This window comes from Oncorhynchus mykiss, chromosome 3 (genome assembly GCF_013265735.2).
Source record: "Oncorhynchus mykiss isolate Arlee chromosome 3, USDA_OmykA_1.1, whole genome shotgun sequence".
Taxonomy (NCBI): domain Eukaryota; kingdom Metazoa; phylum Chordata; class Actinopteri; order Salmoniformes; family Salmonidae; genus Oncorhynchus; species Oncorhynchus mykiss.
Genome location: NC_048567.1, coordinates 44,141,007 through 44,168,047, shown reverse-complemented (window position 1 = coordinate 44,168,047; position 27,041 = coordinate 44,141,007). Strand labels below are relative to the sequence as shown.

At 43.9% G+C, this 27,041-nt stretch overlaps 1 protein-coding gene across 3 annotated transcripts in view; it reads right to left on the bottom strand.

Annotated features, from left to right (window-relative positions):
* The window catches only part of LOC110504116 (histone deacetylase 4), a 132,284-nt gene that overhangs the window by 40,058 nt on the left and 65,185 nt on the right, over positions 1-27,041 (bottom strand). For 2 of the 3 annotated variants that reach the window (XM_036974177.1, XM_036974162.1), the window contains exons 6-14: positions 20,755-20,883; positions 20,470-20,582; positions 19,837-19,953; positions 18,952-19,129; positions 18,481-18,677; positions 7,855-8,067; positions 6,445-6,637; positions 5,428-5,561; positions 406-508 (exon numbers count right to left, since the gene is read on the bottom strand). In XM_036974177.1, the coding sequence (XP_036830072.1) occupies positions 406-508; positions 5,428-5,561; positions 6,445-6,637; positions 7,855-8,067; positions 18,481-18,677; positions 18,952-19,129; positions 19,837-19,953; positions 20,470-20,582; positions 20,755-20,883 (1,377 nt within the window). The remainder of the gene's footprint in view (positions 1-405; positions 509-5,427; positions 5,562-6,444; positions 6,638-7,854; positions 8,068-18,480; positions 18,678-18,951; positions 19,130-19,836; positions 19,954-20,469; positions 20,583-20,754; positions 20,884-27,041) is intronic. The other variant, XM_036974170.1, reaches the window with a different exon arrangement.

The following is a 27,041-nucleotide window of genomic DNA, read 5'->3' as shown; positions in this document are numbered from 1 at the left end:
CCTTAGACCAGGCCTTGCCCTGTAATCATAGACAGCCGAGGTGTAAGAGGAGGGAGAGAGCTGTTATTGTATTATTGTCGTAACACTGTCATACTTTAGGCAATCTTGATAATTTACTTTGTAGATATATGGGTCAACCTTAACAGCCTGACATGCGTTGATGTCCGTGGAAGACGAGGTGACAATTTGACTTCGGTGGAAGTTGGGATTCGCCCTGCACAATATACCATGAGCATCTACACAACGGATCCTGTTAAGTGTGCAAAGCAACAACCAGTTGGGTCTGGGCCCATATCCACAAAGGGTCTCAGGAATGCTGATCTAGCACCAGTTTTTCCTTTTAGATCACAATGAATAGGATTATATGGACAGATCCTAGAGTAGCACTCCAGGTGTAGGACGTACTGTCTAGTTTCTGTCGAAGTGGGTTGGTTCCATACAGAAGGACGTGGGCCTCAGAGTGAACCGTCTGCAGTTCTTCCAGTGAGGCTTTCCGCCCCCGTATACACTGCAGAGAAGGGGGGGGAGAAAGAAAGAAAGAGAGTTGGTCAATTTTATTTGTATTTTATTTATATTTCTTTCACCTTTACTTAACCAGGTAGGCATGTTGAGAACAAGTTCTCATTTACAACTGCGACCTGGCCAAGATAAAGCAAAGCAGTGCGACACAAACAACACATGGGATAAACAAACGTACAGTCAATATTACAATAGAAAAATCTATATACAGTGTGTGCAAATGTAGTAAGATTTGGGAGGTAAGGCAATAGATAGGCCATAGTGGCGAAATAATTACAATTTAGCAATTAAACACTGGAGAGATAGATGTGCAGAAGATGAATGTGCAAGTAGAGATAGTGGGGTTCAAAGGAGCAACAACAAAAAAATAACAATATGGGGATGAGGTAGTTGGGTGGGCTATTTACAGATGGGCTGTGTACAGGTGCAATGATCGGTAAACTGCTTTGACAGCTGATGCTTAAAGTTAGTGAGGGAGATATAAGACTCCAGCTTCAGTGATTTTTGCAATCCGTTCCAGTCATTGGCAGCAGCAAACTGGAAGGAAAGGCAGCCAAAAGAGGAGTTGGCTTTGGGGATGACCAGTGAAATATACCTGCTGGAGCGCGTGCTATGGGTGGGTGCTGCTATGGTGACCAGTGAGCTGAGATAAGGCAGGGCTTTACCTAGCAAAGACTTATAGATGACCTGGAGCCAGTGGGTTTGGTGACGAATATGAAGAGAGGGCCAGCCAACAAGAGCATACAGGTCACAGTGGTGGGTAGTATATGGGGCTTTGGTGACAAAACAGATGGCACTGTGATAGACTACATCCAGTTTGCTGAGTAGCGTTGGAGGCTATTTTGTAAATTTCATGCTGCCAAACGTACCCTCGTAAAACTGACTATCCTACCGATCCTTGACTTTGGCAGGATAGTCAGTTTTACGAGGGTATGTTTGGCAGCATGAGTAAAGGATGCTTTGTTGCGAAATAGGAAGCCGATTCCAGATTTAATTTTGGATTGGAGATGCTTGTGAGTCTGGAAGGAGAGTTTACAGTCTAACCAGACACCTAGGTATTTGTAGTTGTCCACAAATTCTAAGCCAGAACTGCGCAGAGTAGTAATGCTGGGTGGGCAGGTGTGTGCAGCAATCGGTTGAAGAGCATGCATTTAGATTTACTTGCATTTAAGAGCAGTTGGAGTCCACGGAAGGAGTATTGTATGACATTGAAGCTCGTCTGGAGGTTTGTTAACACAGTGTCCAAAGAAGGGCCAGAAGTATACAGAATGGTGTCGTCTGCTTGGAGGTGGATCAGATAATCACCAGCAGCAAGAGCGACATCATTGATGTATACAGAGAAAAGAGTCAGCCCGAGAATTGAACCCTGTGGTACCCCCATAGAGACTGCCAGAGGTCCGTATAACAGGCCCTCCGATTTGACACACTGAACTCTATCTGAGAAGTAGTTGGCGAACCGTGCAGTCATTTGAGAAACCAAGGCTGTTGAGTCTGCCGATAAGAATGCGGTGATTGACAGAGCCGAAAGCCTTGGCCAGGTTGATGAAGATGGTTGCACAGTATTGTCTTTTATCGATGGTGGTTATGATGTTGTTTAGGACCTTGAGCATGGCTGAGCTGCACTCATGACCAGCTCAGAAACCCGATTGCACAGCGGAGAAGGTACGGTGGGATTCAAAATGGTCGGTGATTTGTTTGTTAACTTGGCTTTCGAAGACTTTAGAAAGGCAGGATAAGATAGATAAAGGTCTGTAAAAGTTTGGGTCTAGAGTGTGATTTCCAATATTTAGGGATATCAGACAATACGAAAGAGAGGTTGAACAGGCTAATAATAGGGGTTGCAACAATAGCGGCGGATAATTTTAGAAAGAAAGGGTCCAGATTGTCTAGCCCGGCTGATTTGTAGAGGTCCAGATTTTGCAGCTCTTTCAGAACATAAACTGTCTGGATTTGTGTGAAGGAGAAATGGGGAGGCTTGGGCAAGTTGCTGTGGGGTTGCAGAGCTGTTGACCGGGGTAGGGGTAGCCAGGTGGAAAGCATGGCCAGCCACAGAGAAATTATTATTGAAATTCTCGATTATTGTGGATTTATCGGTGGTGACAGTGTTTCCAAGCCTCAGTGCAGTGGACAACTGGGAGGAGGTGCTCTTATTCTCCATGGACATTACAGTGTCCCAGAACTTTTTGGAGTTTGTGCTACAGGATGCAAATTTCTGTTTGAAAAAGCTTGCATTTTCTTTCCTAACTGCCTGTGTATATTTGTTCCTAACTTCCCTGAAAAGTTACATATCGCGGGGGCTATTCGATGCTAATGCAGTACGGCACAGGATGTTTTTGTGCTGGTCAAGTGCAGTCAAGTCTGGAGTGAACCAAGGGCTATATCTGTTCTTAGTTCTACATTTTTTGAATGGGGCATGCTTATTTAAGATGGTGAGGAAATAACTTTTAAAAGAATTACCAGGCATCCTCTACTGACGGAACAAGGTCAATATCCTTCCAGGATACCCAGGCCAGGTCGATTAGAAAGGTCTGTTCGCTTAAGTGTTTTAGGGAGCGTTTGACAGTGATGAGGGTTGGTCGTTTGACCGAGAACCCAGTACGGACGCAGGCAATGAGGCAGTGATCGCTGAGATCCTGGTTGAAGACAGCAGAGGTGTATTTAGAGGGCAGGTTGGTCAGGATGATATCTATGAGGGTGCCCGTGTTTACGGATTAAGGTTTGTACCTGGTAGGTTCCTTGATCATTTGTGTGAGATTGAGGGCATCTAGTTTGTATTGTAGGATGGCCGGGGTGTTAAGCATATCCCAGTTTAGGTCACTTAACAGTACGAAGATAAAGATAAATGGGGGGCAATTAATTCACATATGGTGTCCAGGGCACAGCTGGGGGCTGAAGGTGGTCTATAACAAGCGACAACGGTGAGAGACTTGTTTCTGGAAAGGTGGATTTTTAAAAGTAGAAGCTCAAACTGTTTGGGCACAGACCTGGATAGCATGACAGAACTCTGCAGGCTGTCTCTGCAGTAGATTGCAACTCCACCCCCTTTGGCAGTTCTATCTTGGCGGAAAATGTTGTAGTTGGGGAAGGAAATTTCAGAATTTTTGGTGGCCTAAGCCAGGATTCAGACACGCCTAGAACATCAGGGTTGGCGGAGTGTGCAAAAGCAGTGAAAAAAACAAACTTAGGGAGGAGGCTTCTGATATTAACATGCATGAAACCAAGGCTTTGACGGTTACAGAAGTCAACAAATGATAGCGCCTGGGGAACAGGAGTGGAACTGGGGGCTACAGGTCCTGGTAACACTTACTATGACACCAGAATCTGTAATCGTGTACCCATTTGTTATAATGTACTGCTATTTTACTAATCCCCAAGGGCCATCTGAGCTTTTGATGGACAAGAGGGATGGAAAGGATGAAAGGAAAAGGAGAGAGTGAAGGAGGGACTGGGGAAGATGGGGGGGGGGGGGGCAGCAGGGTAACACCTGCAGCCAGGAATCTCCAATTAGTAACAGTGGTGGTCGTAAATGAAGTCTGAAAGGGGTGAGTGAGAGAGAGAGAGAGAGAGAGAGAGAGAGACAGGAGAAGAAGTCTGGGGATGGAATTTGTTTGCTTGTTTATTTGTTGATGTTATTTCTGTTTGTGCCATTCGGGAAAGACAGACAGGCAGCTGTGCAACCAAGCGTAGCGATAGCGCAATGAACGAGTGAGACGCGGGAGAGATCAGACACAGGAGACCCGCACACTCTAGGAGCTCAGATGCAATAACTGAATAGCCTCATAACCGGCGTTTCGACAGACACGCTGTCTTCATCAGGGTATAATGACAAACACTGCGGGTCACCAGTTTATATCGTGTCAAAGGACACGCACAGGTGTCTGTAATCATGGCCGGGTGTGGCTTGAAATCACTGGTTCATTTACAGATATAAATAGAACGTATAAAAAAACATGAATGGATAGCATTACGGTCATAGATACAATATGGCTTCCATAGGCCTACAAACACTTTCAATGAATAGCAAAATCACAAGAATGGCTTCAGATCACAGTCTACGTTGAGACCGAAGGGAGCAAGGGTCTTTAAATTAAAGATAAAGACACACACATACACACATACACACACACACACACACACACACACATGCCACGCACACAGCGATGCAGGAAAGATTATCCCCATTTAGGAACCATTAGACTGTTTTTAGACCTCTCGGATGAAGAGAAAATAATGTCTAATACTGAGAAAATGTGTGTGTGTGTGTGCGTCTGTGTGTGGTAATTGTGTGTGTGCATGCATGAGTGCGTGTATGTGGATTGTCACAGAACAGGTGCAGGGCATGATAAGACCCACTATAAGCTTTTTATCTCTGCCAGCGCTTCAAAACAACCTAATACTTCAAAACAAGGCCCTAAGCTAAACAATGATCTAAGGTCAGTTTAGATTTTTCTTCTGCCACATGGTTAAGGTTTGGCAAGGGTTAGCTGATCCTAGCTCTGTGCTTATGGGCAACTTGCTGTGGGGTGTTTTGTCAATGGGGAGGTCGTGCAGCATGGTTTAACACTGCCCCCTCCTGGTCAGAAATGGTGCCTTAGAACGCTCTGAAAGTGGAATAATGGGTCCATCGCAGTAGTCTAGGTTAGATGGGAAAAGGAAGCCACGTTCGACTATTGATATAGGACGGTCGAACACGCTTCCTCAGTTACTCTGACAGAATTTATACTCTAAATTGGATTTCTCCCCTTAAGTCTCTGCACTAATCTGAAAAGACTGTATGGTTGAAAACACAGAGCAGGCCTCAATATAACCTCTGCCTGTAGGTCAGTGCTTAAAAATGAGTGAAACAATGTGTCAGTATAGATTATTGATACACATTCAAGAGATGAGCTTTGGTGATGGTCTCCGTACCTCACACTGGCCCCTCAGTCCTGTCTCTTGGAGTCGAGACCAGATGCTCTGGATGCGTCCGGCATGCTCTGGGTGTGTGTTGGTGTTGCCACACATACACTGGTGCTTCTGCATCAACGTGTCATACACCAGTCCTGGAGGGTGATGGGAACACACACAGAGTTAGGAAAAACTAGGGAGACAATAACCGTGTCCGAATACCCGTACGTACATGCGTTCTAAATAATTAGGCATTTTGGGTATGTGAAAAATCTAACGTTTTATAGTATGTGACAATTTTGGAAATGTGGTATGCTTTAAATGCCAGGATGTCATACTAATTTTGGCATTTGATTTTAGTAGACTCGTGTGCTTGACAACGGCTGATTAATCAGATAAATTGACGTGCTGTGCCAAAATGAACGAACGGCGGCAGTCAACGCAATCGCGCATTAGACGACACACTCTCAGTATGGATGAGCCTAGTGTGTTGACATTTGATGCTTACTGCATTCGTTTGTACTGAACAGTATGTTCTAAATAGTATGTAGTACGATTAGTATTTAGTACACAGTATGTTGTTTTGGTAAGTAGTAGGCAAGCCAGATTTTGCACACGGCCATAGATTCTCAGTGCACTCCCCTCCCTTTCTCCTTCTCTCTCTCAAACACATGCACGCACGCACGCACGCACGCACGCACACACACACACACACACACACACACACACACACACACACACACACACACACACAGACACACAGACACACACAGACAGACAGATACAGACACCCACACCCTGCACTGCATGGCTGATCAGTATGCTGGACACTGGGGCTCTCAGAGTGGTTTAGAGGGGAACGAGTCAAGGACTTGATTCTTTTTTCAGGGAGAGAGGACACATTAATCTAAGAGAACAGGCAGCTAAGCCCTTGCAGACTGAAGGTTAGAGAGAGAGCGATAGAGTGATTTGAGCGTGTGTGTGATTGTGTGCATGAGTGCGCACATGTGTTAGTGTGTGTGGGTCAAGGGTGCTTGCCGGTGGTGAAGCGAGGCTTGGTGGGTGGTTCCTGCTGCACCACGACGGGGGGGAAGCAAGCCGAGGCAGGAGATGATTGGGCCCTGGAGAGGGGGCGGTGCGCTGGGAAGGTGATTGACAGGCCGGCTGCCTCCATCGAAGCCTGGTAGTTCCTCAACTGGTGGATTCTCTGCTGCTCCAACAACACATCCTGCTGCTCACAGAGAGAGAGACAGAGAGAAACAAAAAGAGAGCGAGACAGAGAGAAACAGAAAGAGAGAGAGACAGAGAGAGACAGAAAGAGAGAGAGAAAGAGAGACAGACAGATTACACACACGTAAGTGCTCTCTCTCTCTCTCTCACACACACACACACACACACTCCAAATGCAGCTATCGTGTGCATCTGTTGAACTGCTGCAAGATATCTTAGTAGCCAGAAGATGGCGCTTGATGCGTCTCCATTATCACAGCCAGACAGACGTGAATCAGAAGTGTGAGCTGATTCAGGAGCATAAAGATACAGAGACAAATGCTTTGTATGCAGGTATTCAGTATGCAGGTATTCAAATGATCTCATTGATAGTCACCCCAATTCTTATTGAAGACTACTGGTGGTGCTGGCTATAGGTGATTGTCGTTAAGGAGCTATTGGGATTCAGATTCGCAAACTGTACTGCCACTAAGTGAATTGCCACTACTGTAACTAACAGACCAGGATTCGATTGGGCATCGCTCCTGTTCTAACACTGCATTTCCCAGGGGCCCCCGGTGCTCTACTTCCTGCCGGGGGATGTAGGGTTTGTGGGCGTCATGGCAACAGGGAGGACAGTTGATTGGATTTGGACCGACTGCATGGGCTGTATGTTAGACAGGGAGGACATGGTCTTGTGTGTGTGTGTGTGTGTGTGTGTGTGTGTGTGTGTGTGTGTGTGTGTCGGTGACAATGTGTGTGTCGATGTGTGTGTGTGTGATCCTAGGGAAACTCAGATTCAGCTGTAGAGAGGAGGCGTGAGGCTGCCCTCAGCCATTCAGACAAAAACCTGTACGCTATTTCACTTTGAGAGTAGGAGTATAGTGTGTGTGTGTGTGTCCATACAGCCAGAGTAAGCCATGTGTGGGTGTCTGTTTTTCGTGAACTGACTAAAAACCCAAATAGCCTACATTCTGTTCATTATCACCAAAGCATGACAAGTGTGTAGTCTTCCTTCTCTGTCTGTCTGTCTGTCTGTCTGTCCGGAAACTCCAGCAACAATTAGGCTGCGAGTTTGTGTGTTTGTGTGTCTGCATTCATGCGTGCATGCCTGAATATGTGTGAGTGTGTGTGCGTATGTGCATGTGCACTTGTGCATGTGCACGCATGAATATGTCTATGTTTGATTGTGTGTGTGCGTTTCTGTGTCCCCTCCTCTTCCTGCTCTCTGTCCCGTACCTGTCGGAAGAGCAGCTCCTGGTCAACTATCCTGTCTCTGTGGTCCCTCTCCTCTTCCTGGGGGTCCGGGGGCTCCTGCTTGACTGTCACTCCACACATGAGACCTCCGTCCTGGGGACATAGGGCTTGGTGCTCCCTTAGCTCCTCTTCTGTCTCCTCCGGGTGACTCTCGTGCTGCCGGCCCGGCCCCGGCTCGCTGGGCTTGGCCATCATCTGAATGGGGGGACACAGCACTGGGTATGAATAAGTTACACATACCTGTTCATAATAATATTAATAATATTAGTAATAATAATAATAAGTAATAAGAAATAATAATAATAATAAGTAATAAATAATATAATATATATATAATATAATAATAGTAATAATATATTTTTTTACCCAGAGCGACCCAGCAACCCTTGGCATTGCAATCACCATGCTCCACTAACTGACCCACACAGGACAGCAAAACAATAAGTAATGATAACTGTTGCAATACATATGTTGGGAAACCTCTTATCGCCTCTTATCCTTGCTGCCTATGGCTTAGAGGCAGTATACCATTTTTTAAGGCTGATTGAGCTGCAGCCAGCTTCTTCATGGTCGTGTCGCCGGCGGTAGCTAACGTGGCAATTTCTTTCCCTCCCATGATTTTATTTAAATTAGGATAGCAGCCTACACAATAAATACAATATTGATAACCATCTAGATGTCACCTTGATACATACATACAGTCCACTACTGGGAAGGGCATGAATAGCAACACTAGGACACAGTGCCCTTCGCTCCCGCTTGCCAAGCACTATAAGGGTGGCAGGTAGCCTAGCAGGTACAGCGTTGGGCCAGTAACCGAAAGGTCGCTAGATTCAAATACCCAAGCTGGCAAGGTGAAAAATCTGTCGATGTGCCCTTGAGCGAGGCACTTAACCCTAACAAAACAACACCTTTCTCTGCACCTATCCGGCCTCTTAATTCTTTATAAATTTGCAAACATTTCTAAAAAACTGTTTTTGCTTTGTGATCAAAATCAAATAAAATATTATTTGTCACATGCGCCGAATACAACAGGTAGACCTTACAGTGAAATGCTTACTTACAAGCCCTTAACCACCAATGCAGTTTTAAGAAAAATACCAACATAAAAAGGAAATTAAAAAAGAAATAAAAGTAACAAATAATTAAAGAGCATCAGTAAAATAACAATAATCAGGCTATATACAGGGGGTACAATGCAAATTGTTTGGGTATCCATTATGGGGTATTATGTGTAGATTAATGAGGAAAAAAATCCATTGAATCAATTTTAGAATAAGGCTGTAACGTAACAAAATGTTGAAAAAGTCAAATGGTCCGACAACTTCCCGAAGGCACTGTATATTCGTTTTCCTCAATACCCCATAATGACAAAGCAAAAACAGGTTTTAGAAATGTTTGCAAAAAAAACAAATTCAAACATGAAATATAAATTTACATAAGTATTCAGACCCTTCACTCAGTACTTTGTGGAAGCACCGTTGGCAGCGATTACAACCTTGAGTCTTCTAGGGTATGACACTACAAGCTTGGCACACCTGTATTTGGGGAGTTTCTCCCAATCTTCTTTGAAGATCCTCTCAAGTTCTGTCAGGCTGGATGGGGAGCGTCGCTGCACAGCTATTTTCCGGTCTCTCCAGAGATGTTGGATCGGGTTTAAGTCCAGGCTCTGGCTGGGCCATTCAAGGACATACAGAGACTTGTCCCAAAGCCACTCCTGCATTGTCTTGGCTGTGTGCTTAGGGTCGTTGTCCTATTGGAAGGTGAACCTTCGGCCCAGTCTGAGGTCCTGAGTGCTCTGGAGCAGCTTTTCATCAAGGATCTCTCTGTACTTTGCTCCATTCATCTTTGCCTCGATCCTGACTCCCAGCCTCTGCCGCTGAAAAACATCCCCACAGCATGATGCTGCCACCACCATGCTTCACTGTAGAGATGGTGCCAGGTTTCCTCCAGACGTGACTCTTGGCATTCAGGCCAAATAGTTAAATTTTGGTTTCATCAGACCAGAGAATCTTGTTTCTCATGGTCTGAGAGTCTTTAGGTGCCTATTGGCAAACTCCAAGCGGGCTGTCATGTGCCTTTTTACTGAGGAGTGGCCACTCTAACATAAAAGTTTGATTGGTGGAGTGCAGCGGAGATGGTTGTCCTTTTGGAAGGTTCTCCCATCTCCACAGAGTAACTCTAGAGCTCTGTCGGAGTGACCATCGGGTCTAGGAAGGGTCCCGGTGGTTTCAAACTTCTTCCATTTAAGAATGAAGGAGGCCACTGTGTTCTTGGGGACATTCAATGCTGCAAGAAATGTTTTGGTACCCTTCACTAGATCTGTGCCTCGACACAATTCTGTCTCAGAGCTCTACGAACAATTCCTTCGACCTTCGGCCTGGTTTTTGCTCTGACATGCACTGTCAACTCTGGGACCTTATATAGACAGGTGTGTGCCTTCCAATTCATGTCCAATCAATTGAATTTATCACAGGTGGAGTCTAATAAAGTTGTAGAAACATCTCAAGGATGATCAATGGAAACAGGATGTACCTGAGCTCAATTTCGAGTCTCGTAGAAAAGGGTCTGAATACTTATGTAAATAAGGTACCTGTTATTTATTTTTATTTGCAAAAATGCTAAAAACCTGTTTTCACTTTGTCATTATGGGGTATTGTGTGTAGATTGCTGAGGATTTTTTTTAAATGTAATCCATTGTAAAATAAGGGCGTAATGTAACAAAATGTGGAAAAAAATCAAGGGGTCTGAATACGTTCCGAAGGCACTAAATACATATATATATATATATATATATATATATATATATATATATACAGTGGGGCAAAAAAAGTATTTAGTCAGCCACCAATTGTGCAAGTTCTCCCACTTAAAAATATGAGAGAGGCCTGTAATTTTCATCATAGGTACACTTCAACTATGACAGACAAAATGAGAAAAAAAATCTAGAAAATAACATTGTAGGATTTTTTATGAATTTATTTGCAAATTATGGTGTAGAGTACATAGAGTAGAGTACATAGAGTTCGATGAGATCTTCAGTTTGTTGGCAATTTCTCGCATGGAATGGCCTTCATTTCTCAGAACAAGAATAGATTGACGAGTTTCAGAAGACAGTTCTTTGTTTCTGGCCATTTTGAGCCTGTAATCGAACAGACAAATGCTGATGCTCCAGATACTCAACTAGTCTAAAAAGGCCAGTTTTATTGCTTCTTTAATCAGGACAACAGTTTTCAGCTGTGATAACATAATTGCAAAAGGGTTTTCTAATGATCAACTAGCCTTTTTAAAATTATAAACTTGGATTAGCTAACACAATGTGCCATTGGAACACAGGAGTGATGGTTGCTGATAATGGGCCTCTGTCCGCCTACGTAAATATTCCCCCAAAAATCAGCCGTTTCCAGCTACAATAGTAATTTCCAACATTAACAATGTCTACACTGTATTTCTGATCAATTTGATGTTATTTTAATGGACAAAAAAGTGGCTTTTCTTTCAAAAACAAGGACATTTCTAAGTGACCCCAAACTTTTGAACGGTAGTGTATATCCATAAAATCAAAAATGGACCTTCCTGCAACAGCATGGGAAGTAGCCATTAGCCAATATTAGGGGGACAGTAAACTCCCATATGTGTTAGGTGAAATACCGCAGTTTGCTATCATTGCAGCAAAGTTTGGGACCTGTTGCGATTAGAAAAGAGCAACCAGCGGATTTTGGAGACTAGTGGAGCACAAACACCAAAGTAAATTAAATCTGCTAATTTGTGATTGTTTATTTCACTTGCTTTGACAATGTTAACACTGTTTCCATGCCAATAAAGCCCCATTGAGAGAGAGAGAGAGAGCGAGAGAGAGCGAGCGAGCGAGAGAGAGAGAGAGAGAGAGAGAGCGAGAGCGAGAGCGAGAGAGAGAGAGAAAGAGAGAGAGAGAATAGTAGAATAACCTCCATAAACAGAAGGATAAAGAGGGTACTTCTGTTCAAAATCAAGTGAGGGAGAGGGGGACCAAGACAGAACTTCAAAGTGGAGAGTGAGCGGGAATGAAAGTGGGACGTTGGGTAAGGTAGACATTAGATAAATCAGATATAGAGAGAGAAAGAGTAGGCAGCCCAGAGAAAGTGAGAAAGATTGAAAAGAGAAGACAGAAGAAAATGAGACACAGAAATAGAGAGAGTGAGAGAGGGAGAATGAAAAAGACAAACAGAAAGAGACAGATATACCTGTATGCAGAGAGAAAAAGAGAGACAGCGAAGGAAGTAGGCAGAGAGAGAGAGAGAGAGAGAGAGAGAGAGAGAAAGAAAGAAACAAAGAAGCAAAAAAGAGAGAGAGAGAGAGAGAGAGAGAGAGAGAGAGAGTGTAATCAAGACTGTGGCAGACGATGCTGTGCCAGGCCAGCTGGGTCCATCAGGCTCGGTCGCCACGGGGATGGCAAGGGAAATAACAACACCCCCCACCCACCTCCCATTTCCAGTGTCCCTGGTCGTAGTCACCATGGCTGGCAGACGCACACACAGGGCCCTATTGGCACGACGCCAGGGGACCCGGTCCATTGACGTCAGAGCCCTGGTCTCTTGCCTCATCCCCAGTCCCTCTTCTCCAAACACAAGCCTCTCTTTTTACACCCCCCCCCCCCCCCCCCCCCCCGCCCTTTCAATAACTCTTTTAACACTAGAAGCGCTGAGGCTATCATTTTTAATTTAACATTTAAATATCTCTGCCATTTTTAAAGTCACTCCCACCACCATCCTTGACTTTTCCTAAATAACTATGTTTAACACAAGTGTGTTGTTAGAATCTCATTATCACAAACAGAACGTGTCACAAGCGGTTTTAAGAGGACATGTCATTTTCAAGCCCTGCCCCTCATTCACAGGCTGATGACTGGCCTTCGAAACTAAACTTCAATTATATCGAGACTAAATATAAAATGGAGTTATTATATATATACATATATTTGTATTTCTAATGTTACCCAAGAACTTCATAATTAAAAACAAAGGATATTTTTTTCCAATAGCATATTATGAAACGTATTTATTAGACTGTTAGAATGTTGCAGTCAAAATGACTGCTCATCGGCTCTCAGTGGTTGTCCCTTAAGGCCCAGCTTTTCTAGTGTTAAAACGGGAAACACACTTTTGAGATTTGAGCCAGCCACATGAAGGATGAGATTGCTTTGAAGTTGAAGCCTACTGTAGTTCCTTTAATACTTAATAAACTGGTAGTTTAAAAAAAACAACTCCTCAACACTGTTAATATCCAACTATACATGTTTCAAGCATTGCAGCTTTTTAGTACCTCTCATCCAAAACATGAAGCAAAAACCAAGGTTCCATCAAATACATCACTTTTTTTGACAGTAGATTACAATCTAACAGCAGCACGATGGAAGTATTGATGTCACGGAGACAGCTGATTCACTAGTAAAGTGACAAGTGACCACTTATGGATCACCAGCAAACAATCAATATATCCTGAGAGTCAGCAGCCCCAACATATGACTGGGTTGATTTAGCCGCATCGTACTAACACCGATCCTGCCACCTCCCATTGCTTGTCAAACAACATATCTAATGCCAAACCATTGAGAAGTAAACTACGCCATATTATCCATATTCTTAATGGATGACCACCGAGAACTCTGAGGTACATTCTGAGGTTAAAATTAGTGGAAAACAACAGATTCCCGTAGAGCGGTGGTTCCCAAAATGTGTATAGTCCCGTACCCCTTCGAACATTCAACCTCCAGCTTCACACTCACTCTAGCGCCAGGGTCAGCGCACTCTCAAATGTCGTTTTTTTTTGCAATCTTTGTAAGCCTGCCACACACACTACACGATACATTTATTAAACATAAGAATGACTGTGAGTTTTTGTCACAACACGGCTCGTGGGAAGTGACAAAGAGCTCTTATAGGACCAGGACACAAATAATAATATAATCATTTTGCTCTTTATTTAGCCATCTTACATATAACACCTTATTTGCTCATCAAATATTGTGAATAACTCACCACAGGTTAATGAGAAGGGTGTGCTTGAAAGGATGCACATAACTCTGCAATGTTGTATTGTACTGGAGCGAGACTCAGTCTTAAAGAATTTTCCACACACAGTCTGTGCCTGCATTTAGTTTTCATGCTAGTGAGTGCCAAGAATCCACTCTCACGTAGGTAACATGGTTGCAAAGGGCATCAGTGTCTTAACAGCGCGATATGCCAAGGCAAGAAACTCTGAGCGCAGCCCTATCCAGAAATCTGGCAGTGGCTTCTGATTAAATTCAATTTTCACAGAACCGTTACAATTTGGATGAGGCTCTCTTGTTCAGATATCGGTAAGTGGACTGGAGGCAGGGCATGAAAGGGATAACGAATCCAGTTGTTTGTGTCGTCCATTTCGGGAAAGTACTCACTCAGGTGCTTTGCTATATCACATTTGACATTGTCCGTAAGCTTGAGTACATTGGCACAAAAAAAAAAAAAAACATACAATGACAGAAAGACCTGTGCGTGGTCATTGTTTTATGTAGACAGAAAAGAGCTCCAACTTCTTAATTATAGCCTCAATTTTGTCCCGCACATTGAATATAGCTGTGGAGAGTCCCTGCAATCCTAGATTCAGGTCATTCAGACGGGGAGAAAACATCACCCAGATAGGCCAGTCGTGTAAGAAACTCATCATCACGCAAAAAGAAGGACAAGGGAAAATGATGGTCTGTAGAGAAAACTTTAAGCTCGTCTCTAAATTCAAAACAATGTGTCAATACTTTGCCCCTTGATAACCAGCGCACTTCTGTATGTTGTAAAAGCGTTACATGGTCGCTTCCCATATCATTGCATAATGCAGAAAATACAGAAAAGTTCAGGGGCGTTGCTTTAACAAAGTTAACCATTTTCACTGTAGTGTTCAAAATGTATTTCAAGCTGTCAGGCATTCCCTTGGCAGTAAGAGCCTCGCGGTGGATGCTGCAGTGTACCCAAGTGGCGTCGGGAGCAACTGCTTGCACACACATTACCACTCCAATATGTCTCCCTGGCTTTTGCGCAATCAGTACAGATACCAACACATCTTGACCACCAAAGTCCATTTGATGTCACAAGTTGTCCAGTACTTCACAAAATATCCTATCTTGTTGTCCTGGTTTCCAGTGGTTTGCAGAAGAGGATGTCTTCCTTAATTGACCCCGCATAAACGTAATGGACATGCGCCAGGCCTGCCACGTCTGTTGACTCATCCAGCTGTAATGCATATAATTCTGGCTTGTATGCGAAGCAATAATTGTTTCTAAACATCTCCTGCCATATCACTGATGCGTCGTGAAACAGTGTTGTTTGATGAAGTCATTGTCTGTATAGTTTTTTTTGGGGCCTTTTCCCCCAGCATTGTCCCAGCCATAACCGCGGCAGCAGGAAGAATTAAGTCCTCCAAAATAATATGGAGCTTGCCTGTCCTAGCCACTCGGTAGCTCAACATATAAGAGACATTTAGCTCAGTCTTATTAATGGTATCTGTTGCTTTTATAATTGTCTTACTACTCGAAAGTCAGGTTTATTCCCGCTCAAAAAACTCCCATGGCTTATTTTTCAAATTGTCATGTTTAGTTTCTAAATGTCTGCGCAAGAGTGAAGGTTTCCCACGAGAGAGTAACGGTTAAGGTGATTGGATGTTAATTACTTGACGAGCCTACTTGTATTTGACAATGCGTTGTTATTTCGCTGAAAACTGGAAGGTTCAATTGCGCAATTTTGGCAGTGAAACGAGGCTACTCAGGAAAGAAAAAACATCACCCAAATGTATAGCCCCGTTGGAAAATATAAATGTACTGTTTGAGAATGTGAAGATTTGCATTTATTTTTATGTGTGAATCACATTTTTATTTGGCGTACCCCTGACGGCATGGCATTGCGCGTACCCCAGTATGGGAGTACCTGCCTTAAGGGGTAATTATGTGATATTTCTCCCCGAAGCCGGTGTTTGGAGGATACAGTTGAAGTTGGAAGTTTACTTACACCTTAGCCAAATACATTTAAACTCAGTTTTTCACAATTCCTGACATTTAATCAGAGTAAACATTGCCTGTCTTAGGTCAGTTAGGATCACCACTATATTTTAAGAATGTGAAATATCAGAATAATAGTAGAGAGAATGATTTATTTCAGCTTTTATTTTCAACACATTCCTAGGGGATCAGAAGTTTATATACACTCAATTAGTATTTTGTAGCATTGCCTTTAAAGTGTTTTAACATGGGTCAAACGTAGACTTCCACAAGCTTCCCACAATAAGTTGGGTGAATTTTGGCCCATTCCTCCTGACTGAGTCAGGCTGTTGGCCTCCTTGCTCGCACACGCCTTTTCAGTTCTGCCCACACATTTTCTATTAAGGATTAAGGTCAGGGCTTTGTGATGGCCACTCTAATACCTTGACTTTATTGTCCTTAAGCCATTTTGCCAAAACTTTGGAAGTATGCTTGGGGTCATTGTCCATTTGGAAGACCTATTTGCGACCAAGCTTTAACTTCCTGACTGATGTCTTGAGATGTTGCTTCAATATATCCACATAATTTTTCCTACCTCATGATGCCATCTATTTTGTGAAGTACACTAGTCCCTCCTGGAGCAAATCACCCACACAACATGATGCTGCCACCCCCGTGCTTCACGGTTGGGATGGTGTTCTTCGGCTTGCAAGCCTCCCCCTTTTTCCTCAAAACATAATGATGGTCAAACATTTGTATTTTTGTTTCATCAGACCAGAGGCATTCCTCCATAAAAGTACGATCTTTGACCCCCTGGGCAGTTGCAAACCGTAGTCTGGCTTTTTTATGGAGGTTTTGGAGCAGTGGCTTCTTCCTTGCTGAGCGGCCTTTCAGGTTATGTCGATATAGGACTCGTTTCACTGTGGATATAGATACTTTTGTACCTGTTTCCTCCAGCATCTTCACAAGGTCCTTCGCTGTTGTTCTGGGATTGATTTGCACTTTTCTTACCAAAGTATGTTCATCTCTAGGAGACAGAATGCGTCTCCTTCCTGAGCGGTATGATGGCTGCATGGTCCCATGGTTTTTATACTTGCGTACTATTGTTTGTACAGATGAACGTGGTACCTTCAGGCATTTGGAAATTGCTCCCAAGGATGAACCAGACTTGTAGAGGTCTACAATTATTTTCCTGAGGTCTTGGCTGATTTCTTTAGATTTTCCCATGATGTCAAGCAAAGAGGCACTGAGTTTGAAGGTAGGCCTTGAAATACATCCACAGGTACTCCTCCAATTGACTCAAATTATGCCAATTAGAAGCTTCTAAAGTCATGGCATTATTTTCTGGAATTTTCCAAGCTGTTTAAAGGCACAGTCAACTCAGTGTATGTAATCTTCTGACCCGCTGGAATTGTGATACAGTGAATTATAAGTCAAATAATCTGTCTGTAAACAATTGTTGGAAAAATGACTCGTGTCATGCACAAAGCAGATGTCCTAACTGACTTGCCAAAACTATAGTTTGTTAACAAGAAATGTGTGGAGTGGTTGAAAAACAAGCTTTAATGACTCCAACCTAAGTGTATGTAAACTTCCCGACTTCAACTGTGTACTGTCAAGAGAGCCAGAAAACCGTGCCAATATATCCTCCAAACACAGGATTCGAGGCATTATCACTACGTCTAACACAGTCTGGAATTTTCTCCCTCGCCAGGACACTGTTCAGAGGAGCTACTAGCCAACTACACAGCTAACACAACCACTTCAAACGGAAGCTGGAAAGACAGCAAACTAGCTGCATTTCATTTTGTTTCACCTCTTTTTCTATTGACATTTCTTTGTATACTGTATATATCCATAAAAATTATGCTGACTCATGATTTCAACTCTTTGAGAAAAGCAGTCTCATCGTGACACGCTAATCCTCAATGGGACAGTGGAGATCGGATTTCAATATTGAAACGATGTTGCAAACGTCGGAGAGAGAGACAGCAAGGTTTATACAAATCTATGCTGTTGAAAACCAAGTGGTAGTCTAAAAGAAAGGGGAAATGTCTAGATGCTTTTCACAGTGGAGATCAAGTTTCTAAATTGCCTGGTTGGGCTGATGAGACAGTAGATTACGCAGTGGGATGGAACACTAAATAGGTATTACAATGTCATAGCCTTAGCCAGAGGTAACTTGTGGAAGAGACACCGGCTGGAACGCAGTTTTAATCCATCAGCATCCAGGATTAGACCCACCATATAATCCTCAGGAATGTCACAATACAAGAGAAATTCAAGAGGGAGAAAAAATAGCAATAATTATCTCTACACCCCCAACCTGCTCTGACCTTATGATTCTTATGATTCGCCATCTTCCCTAATCACCACACACACACACACACACACACATAAATACACACACACTGAGCTCTTTCCTGTCGACCATAGAAGGACGCGGCTTCCTCCATAACATGCACACAGGACAGGCAATACTTTGCCGATGTACAGTTGTTGTGTTGCTGCTGGGCCTGTTGCTTGTGCTTCATAACGCAGCAGACATATACACACACACACACACACACACACACACACACACACACACACACACATAAAAGAACAAAGGATGCATGCACACACACCTTGTTGATGTGGAGTTGCTGCTGCTGGAACTGCTGCTTGTGTTTCTCCAGGAACTGCTGGTGCTGCTGCTGGACCACCAGCTGCTGCAGGGCCTGGGCGTTCTGGGGCAGAGGGGCCGACTGGGTCCTCCCTAGGGGACGGTGCTGCCCACGCAGCTTGTGGATGGAGGACGATTGCAGGGGCATTCCGCCCAGGCCTGAAACACATGAAAACAAAGACACAACACGAATAGGATGATCCACAAGTAACATTGGGTACTCAACCAGTGGAGACTGCTGTCACTTTAAACCTGGGGGACAGGCTCATTGTACTGGCTGGAATGGAAATGTCAACCACATTAATTAACATTCCAGAAATTGCTATGAGCCTGTCCTCCTTTCACCAGCCGCCACTGATACCATCACGCAAGGTGGTCCTTTTAAAACCAGGTTTTGGAGATTATGTGCCTGAGACGGAGTGGATATGCTTACAGCAGGACAGACCTAGAGGGTTCTGGGACTGCTCCAGGAGGACCATGTGCTGGAGGAGGGGGTTGTGTGCCGAGCCCCCGTCGGTCAGGTAGGAGGGCATGTGGGCCCCTGGGATGAAGGGAGTGGTTATGGGGAAGCCCTGCTGCAGCCTATCGTGCATTGAAAGCCTGTCACCTTCCTGCTGGCCCGACGTCATCCGAAGGGACAAATAGAGGGAGAGACAGAGACACAGAGAGAGAGAAAGAGAGAGACACAGAGAGAGAGTGTGAGAGATAGGAGAAAAGTTGCCCCTAATGCAAACCAATAAACATCTAACTGTAGTGTAATTTCCCTCTAAATCATTACAGGGCAAAATATATAAGTGAACTACAGTGAACTAATAACCTTCTGCCTGAACTGACTTGGAAGAGTTGGAAACGGATATAGAGTGAGAGAGAGTGAGAGAGAGTGAGATGGGGGGTAGTACATGCGTCACTGACTGCTGGTCATTGTCTCTCAACGGGGCCTTTCTGAAATGGAGTGAGGCTGAAAAGCCACATATGACAGATGGACTAGGTCTAGACAGGGCCTCCTCTATGTAGACTCTTCCACTCTGAAAGGGCCATGTGCGCAAGCAAGCCCTCAAAGTGACGGAGGAGAGGAGAAAGAAAGGAGAGAGAGCGAGAGAAGGAAAGAGAGAGTGAGTGAGAGAAACGATGGGGAGAAATAGCAAGTTAGATGGAGAAAATAAGAAATTGGGGGAAGGCGGTGGAGAGTGTGGGGGGGGGGGGAGTGGGCTAGAGAGAAAGGGAGAAAGTGAAATGTCAGGTTAGAAAGATACTAACGAACGGAAAGAAAGAACGAAAGTAAAAACTAAAAGAACGAGAGAAAAGTGTATGAACTAACGCTGGAAGGGCCGGTGGCTGGCAGGCCCAGGGTGATGTTAGGCAGCGAGGGCGATGTGTACAGAGACAGCTGGCTCAAGGGGCCCTCTCGGCCAGCCAGCCTGTGGGCCGGGGAGGCCTGCAAACAGAGGAGCACAAAGTCAGAAAGAGACACTGAAACACAGACACAGGCCAGACAAATAGGCCCCTCTGCAAAAATAAACAGCCCTGTCTGGTCATTCCCCCGGACCCCTGTGGCCTCCTGTCTACACTGGCCATCTGGAGCACATGTTGCTTACAGAGACACAAACGCTCAGAGCCTTAGATACTCACAAGGATACAGAGATGCACATACCCTATGCACAGAGACACTTGCATTTACACACTCATGTGCACATACTTACACACACAAACAGTCACACACGCACACGCCTGACAGTGTGAGCCAACAACTAACAGGTGGGACGTAGACATACTGTTTGGCTCGGGCCATATTAAGCAAACAGCCCTCAGCAATGTGACTGGGAACAGTCAACATCAGAGCAGATTGAAAAGAAAACAGTACAGTATATCAGAAGCTCCTGGTTTCTGCATGGTCACAGTAAGCTAACAGCTTAATGTGGGTTAAATGCTCGAGTGGCTGCTTAGTGCTTACCTCTACTGAACTACTGGACATGGAGCCAGCGATGCCATTCTCATTGGTGATGTTACTGGAGCTGTTGTTGGGCGAACTGGGGCCCGAGCCAGGAGCGCTGTTGCAGGCCGATTCTACAAAAAAAATACATAAAACACAAGACATGAGGCTACCACACAACATGCATACTGATCAATGTACCAGGTTGGAAACCTATTGATTTCAACCTACAGAAAAGTACTGAAGTCATAGACGCAAGGGCCGCGCAAGTTTGCACGTGTTCCACTTGGGCTGGCAGAAGCTTACCAGCCATGTCCAGAGAGCGCTTCTTGGCGGTGGTAATTGGACCGTCCTTCCTGCGTAGAAGTGGGCTACTTCTGCGCTCCGTTACCTTCTGTTTTAGCCTGGACCGGAGCTTCAAGTTGGGCTCAGAGGCTAGAGAGAGGAAGCGGAGGTCCATCAAAACACAACTATAAAGCAGAACGTACACAGCACAAATGACAGAAATCGGAGGGAAGATTACGCAGTTCTTAGGAAGGCATTTTTGTTGGCATTGCTATTGAGGGCATACTTGAGATGACAAGCAGGGCGCTGTAAAAATGGGATTCATTTGAATCAAATCAAATACTTCCGCAAACCATGAATGAATATAGTTATGGAGACAACACTGGCAAAGACGAGCGCATTCGCTCTCTACTGCACATCATGTCTGTCACTCCGCTCTCACTCTTCTCTCCTGCCGTCTGAAACTGTCTGGAAACAAGAAAAAAAACTCCAGACCCCAGCAAACCGCCTCCCCCCGGCCCGACTTCAGCTGACCTGTGCTCAGTACAGATCTGAGGTGACATCACCCTACTCTGAAACTCTCAGAGAAGAGCACTTTAATGGAGAGCGTTTTACAGTGTACGTAGTAGCCAACATTAGTACACAGTCAATAGTCCCCAACAACACACTGTGCTGTGGAGCCTAGAATGAAACTAGCACTGGAAATGAAGCATTGTACATGGTACATAAGAAGGGTAAGCCGGTTCAGGGCAGTTAGTTAAGCTAACAAGCTACTCCATAAACAAGCTACTTCTGGAAAGACCGATGGAGCAGATGAGAAGAGACTTGACGAGATGAGCTCCAAACATGTGACAAGGACGAGCAGCAGTAGGGGTAACGAGTTTCCAGTCTTGGCAGCTGTCGCCGACCCCCACGCTTCATCAAGCCCGTCTCAATGCCCAGCTAATGAATAGCTCTTGTTGTCAAATGCTCGCAATTAAACAAGTGTGTGTGTGTTTTTTTTGGTGGACTTCTCGGGGTTCGTTCTTGGTCATTTCTACTTTCTGTGTGTGGACAGACGGATAGGGGGATAGAGAACAATAGCGGGAGTGTCGAAGAGGCGACTGTAATTGCTGCATACACAATGATCAGGGGAGCGGAGCACGGCCCTTGTCAAGCGCCAATCTGGGAGATCCTATCATCTCTCTATCTTACAGTCGTGAAGAGGGCACGACAAAGCCTATTCCCCCTCAGGAAACTAAAAAGATTTGGCATGGGTCCTGAGAACCTCAAAAGGTTCTACAGCTTCAACATCGAGAGCATCCTGACTGGTTGTATCACTGCCTGGTACGGCAATTGCTCAGCCTCTGACCGCAAGGCACTACAGAGGGTAGTGCGTACGGGCCAGTACTTCACTGGGGCTAAGCTGCCTGCCATCCACGACCTCTACACCAGGCGGTGTCAGAGGAAGGCCCTAAAAATTGTCAAAGACCCCAGCCACACCAGTCATGGACTGTTCTCTCTACTACCGCATGGCATGCGGTACCGGAGTGCCAAGTCTAGGACAAAAAGGCTTCTCAACAGTTTCTACCCCAAGCCATAAGACTCCTGAACAGGTAATCAAATGGCTCCCCGGACTATTTGCATTGTGTGCCCCCACCTCCCCAACCCCTCTTTTAATGCTGCTGCTACTCTCTGTTTATCATTTATGCAGAGTCACTTTAACTATACATTCATGTACATACTACCTCAATTTATGCCGACCAACCAGTGCCCCCACGCATTGGCTAACCGGGCTATCTGCATTGTGTCCCACCATCCGCCAAACCATCCGCCAAACTATATGCATAGTCACTTTAACCATATCTAAATGTACGTACTACCTCAACCAGCCTGACTAACCGGTGTCTGTATGTAGCCTCGCTACTGTATATAGCCTGTCTTTTCACTGTTGTTTTTTAAAAATGTCTTCACTTACCTATTGTTCACCAAATACCTTTTTTTGCACTATTGTTTAGAGCCTGTAAGTAAGCATTTCACTGTAAGGTAACCTGTAACTTGTAACCTGTAACTTGTAACCTGTTGTATTCAGCGCACGTGACAAATAAACTTTGATTTGATTTCATTTAGTGGCCAATCCTCAAAAAGAGCTTTAGTTTTGGAGATATCCCTACTCGCGGTAGAACAAAACACAACCATGTTTTTCGCATCTCTAATATATCCCATTTATAAAATAGATGGTTCTATAACCAATTTTGCAAGCTCTGATATTGCACAAATGTGGAATACAAGTAGTCAGTTATCTGCCCTACATACACAAACAAAAAACATTAGGATATCTTAATGCATCTTGGAAATATAGACCTGTAAACACAGAGCTACAAAAGGTGGAATATCTCTACCACAAAATGTATGATGAACGTAAGCTTTATTTTTGACATACACAGTACATTAGGAAAGTAATCAGACCCCTAAAACTGATTTAAATGTTTTTTTACCCTTATCAATCTACACACAATACCCCACAATCACAAAGCAAAAACAGGGTTTTAGACATTTTTGCAAATGTATAAAACGTTTTAAACTGAAATATCACATTTAAATAAGTATTCAGACCCTTTACTCAGTACTTTGTTGAAGCACCTTTGGCAGCGATTACAGCCTCGATTAGCTTGGCACACCTGTATTTGGGGAGTTTTTTACCATTCTTCTTTGCAGATCCTCTTAAGCTCTGTCAGGTTGGATGGGGAGTGTCGCTGCACAGCTATTTTCAGGTCTCTCCAGAGATGTTGGATCGGGTTCAAGACCGAGCTCTGGATGGGCACCTCAAGGACATTCAGAGACTTGTCCCAAAGCCACACCTGCGTTGTCTTGGGGGTTCTTAGGATCGTTGTCTTGTTGGAAAGTGAACCTTTGCCCCAGTCTGAGGTCCTAAGCACTCTGGAGCAGGTTTTGATCAAGGATCTCTCCGTACTTTGCTCTGTTCATCTTTCCCTCGATCCTAACTAGTCTCCCAGTCCCTGCCGCTGAAAAACATGCCCCACAGCATGATGCTCCCATCACCATGCTTCACCATGGGGATGGTGCCAGGTTTCCTCCAGATGTGATGCTTGGCATTCATGCCAAAGAGTTCAATCTTGGTTTCATCAGACCAGAGCATCTTGTTTCTAATGATCTAAGAGTCTTTAGGTGCCTCTTTGGCAAACTCCAAGCGGGCTGTCAAGTGCCTTTTAATGAGGAGTGGCTTCCGTCTGACCCCTCTACCATAAAGGCCAGATTGGTGGAGTGCTGCAGAGATGGTTGTCTTTCTGGAAAGTTCTCCCATCTCCACAGAGGAACTCTGGAGCTCTGTCAGAGTGATCATCGGCTTCTTGATCACCTCGCTGAAGAAGGCCATTCTTGGAGAATCTCTTTAAAAGACAACTTTCCAAGTCAAATTTGTATGGTCCGGCATGACAAAAGTACATACAGCTATACATGTCTTTATTATATTTTAGGTATTGTATTATAATCAGCTTTTAGGAAAATAAGTGGAATGAGACAGTGAAAACTGTAATTTATTTTCAGTTAAAGGTTCTTCTGTGGATGTTATAAGTTCAGCCTCTTGCAATTACATAACGGGGCCCCCATAGTCTTGACTCTAAAACCATTATGATGTCCAAAATCCAATATGGTTGTCACAACACCATTAAAAAGTAGGTAATTTATCTGTATATACAGTACATGTTTTATTTGTAAGACATCTTTCAGATTTGTGTACTGTACTCAATACTATTTTAGTGTAATTCAACTATGTTAGGAATCCAATAAGCGTGCCATAATTACACTCACACAACATTGTCTGGAAAGTGATTAGAGTGATTAACTGAAATGTGTTATTTTAGATTTTTTTAAACAACAAATTTACTGACATCAGTTCAATTATTTGAATTCCATTTAGTTTTGTAGTTTTTTTTCTGTGAGTTCAATATGCACTTTGCACAGGTTCTCTCGAGATACAGTACCAGTCAAAAGTTTTAGTTCAAGGGGTTTTCTTAATTTTTACTATTTTCTACATTGTAGAATAATAGTGAAGACATCAAAATGATGAAATAACACAAATGAAATCATGTAGTAACCAAAAAAGTGTTAAATAAATAAAAATATATTTTGAATGAGTAGGTGTTCTAAAACTTTTGACCGGGTAGTGTAAATCAAATTCAGCCTGAACTGGGCGATGTAGTAGGGAGTTTATTTTCCAACAGGCCAATATTCAACATAGTTTAGCACATAATGACCATAATCTATTGCACATTTACTTGCAACTGGATCCTGGACTTCCTGGCATGACGCCCCCATGTCCTGAGGGTAGGTAACAACACATCCGCTGCGCTAATCCTCAACACAGGGGCCCCTCAGGGGTGCGCGCTCAGTCCCCCCTTGTACTCCCTGTTCACTCATGACTGCATGGCCAAGCACGACTCCAAAACCATCATCTAGTTTGCCGATGACACAACAGTGGTAGGTCTGATCACCGACAACGATGAGACAGCCTATAGGGAGGAGGTCAGAGACCTGGCCGTGTGGTACCAGGACAACAACCTCTCCCTCAACGTGATCAAGACAAAGGAGATGACTGTGGACTACAGGAAAAAGAGGACCGAGCACGCCCTCATTCTCATCGACGGGGTTGTAGTGGAGCAGGTTGAGAACTTCAAGTTCCTTGGTGTCCACACCACTAACAAACTATCATGGTCCAAACACACCAATACAGTCGTGAAGAGGGCACGACAAAGCCTATTCCCCCTCAGGAGACTGAAAAGACTTAGCATGGGTCCTCAGATCCTCAAAAAGTTATACCGCTGCACCATCGAGAGCATCCTGACTGGTTGAATTTACCCTACCTGATTTGGCAGGTAGTGATGGCAACTGCTTGGCCTCTGACCGCATGGCAGAGGGAAGTATGTACTGCCCAGTATATCACTGGCCATCCAGGACCTCTATACCAGGTGGCGTCTAAAGAAGGCCCTAAAAACGGTCAAAGACTCCAGGCACGCTAGTCATAGACTGTTCTCTCTGCTACTTCACGGCAAGTCTAGGATCCAACGGCTCCTTAACAGCTTCTACAACCAAACCAAGCTGAACAATTAATCAAATGGCCACCCGGACTATTTACACTGACGACCCCCCACCCACTCTGTTTTTACACTGCTGATACTTGCTGTTTATTATGTATGCATAGTCACTTTACAAATTACCTCGACTAACCTGTACTCCCGCACATTGACTCTGTACCGGTACCCCCTGTATATAGCCTCGTTATTGTTATGTAATTTTTTTTTATATTTAAAAAATAAATACAGTACCATTCAAATGTTAGGGTTACATAGAAATGTCCATGTTTTTGAAAGAAAAGCAAATTTTTTGTCCATTAAAATAACATCAAATTGATCAGAAATACAGTGTAGACATTGTTAATGTTGTAAATGACTATTGTAGCTGGAAACGGCTGATTTTTACTGGAACACAACAGAGGCAAGACAAAATAACACAATACAAAATAAACCAGGGCAATTTATATGCAGGTGAAGGTGTTTGAGTGTAATTAGGTTGGCCATATTGGATTCAGAATAACATGTATTTAAACAAAACAGCCTTTATGGCCATGAGTGTTGAACACAGTACTGAAAAAAATACTTATCATCTACACTCTTGGAAAAAAGCTGCTGTCTAGAACCTGAAAGGGTTATTTGGCTGTACCCATAGGAGAACCCTTTGAATAACCTTTTTTTTGGTTCCAGGTAGAACACTTTCCACAGAGGGTTCTACATGGAACCCAAAATGGTTCTACCTGGAACCAAAAAAATGGTGCTCCTATGGGGACAGCTGCAGAAACCTTTTGGAAGAAAAATACATGTGATTTGAACTCCATCAAATGGTATTATGGCAGTCATGTTGGATTTGGGCGCCATATTGGATTTGAGGCAAAATCCAGGACGGCCCAAAAGATAATCTGTGGTGGCCCCCTGACTAAATTACAAGAGCAGGGGCTAAATATACATCTTTCAAGGAACCGTGGTCTCCTAAACATTTCATTTCGATGTCTGAGCCCACTTGTTTTCCTTAGAGCCGATTGCAATAGCCACAACATAAAAATATGTGGAACTGTATGTATTTTTTGACAGACAGGACCATACAGCACTGAATAAGAGCTATTTTTACTTGGAAAGTTGTCTATTAATCAGCTACCAGAAAGTAAATCTCACATTCATCATAAATATTCATAGTTGATATTTCCACCTATTGTATCTCTGTGTTTACAGGTCTATATTTCCAAGGTGCATTAAGAT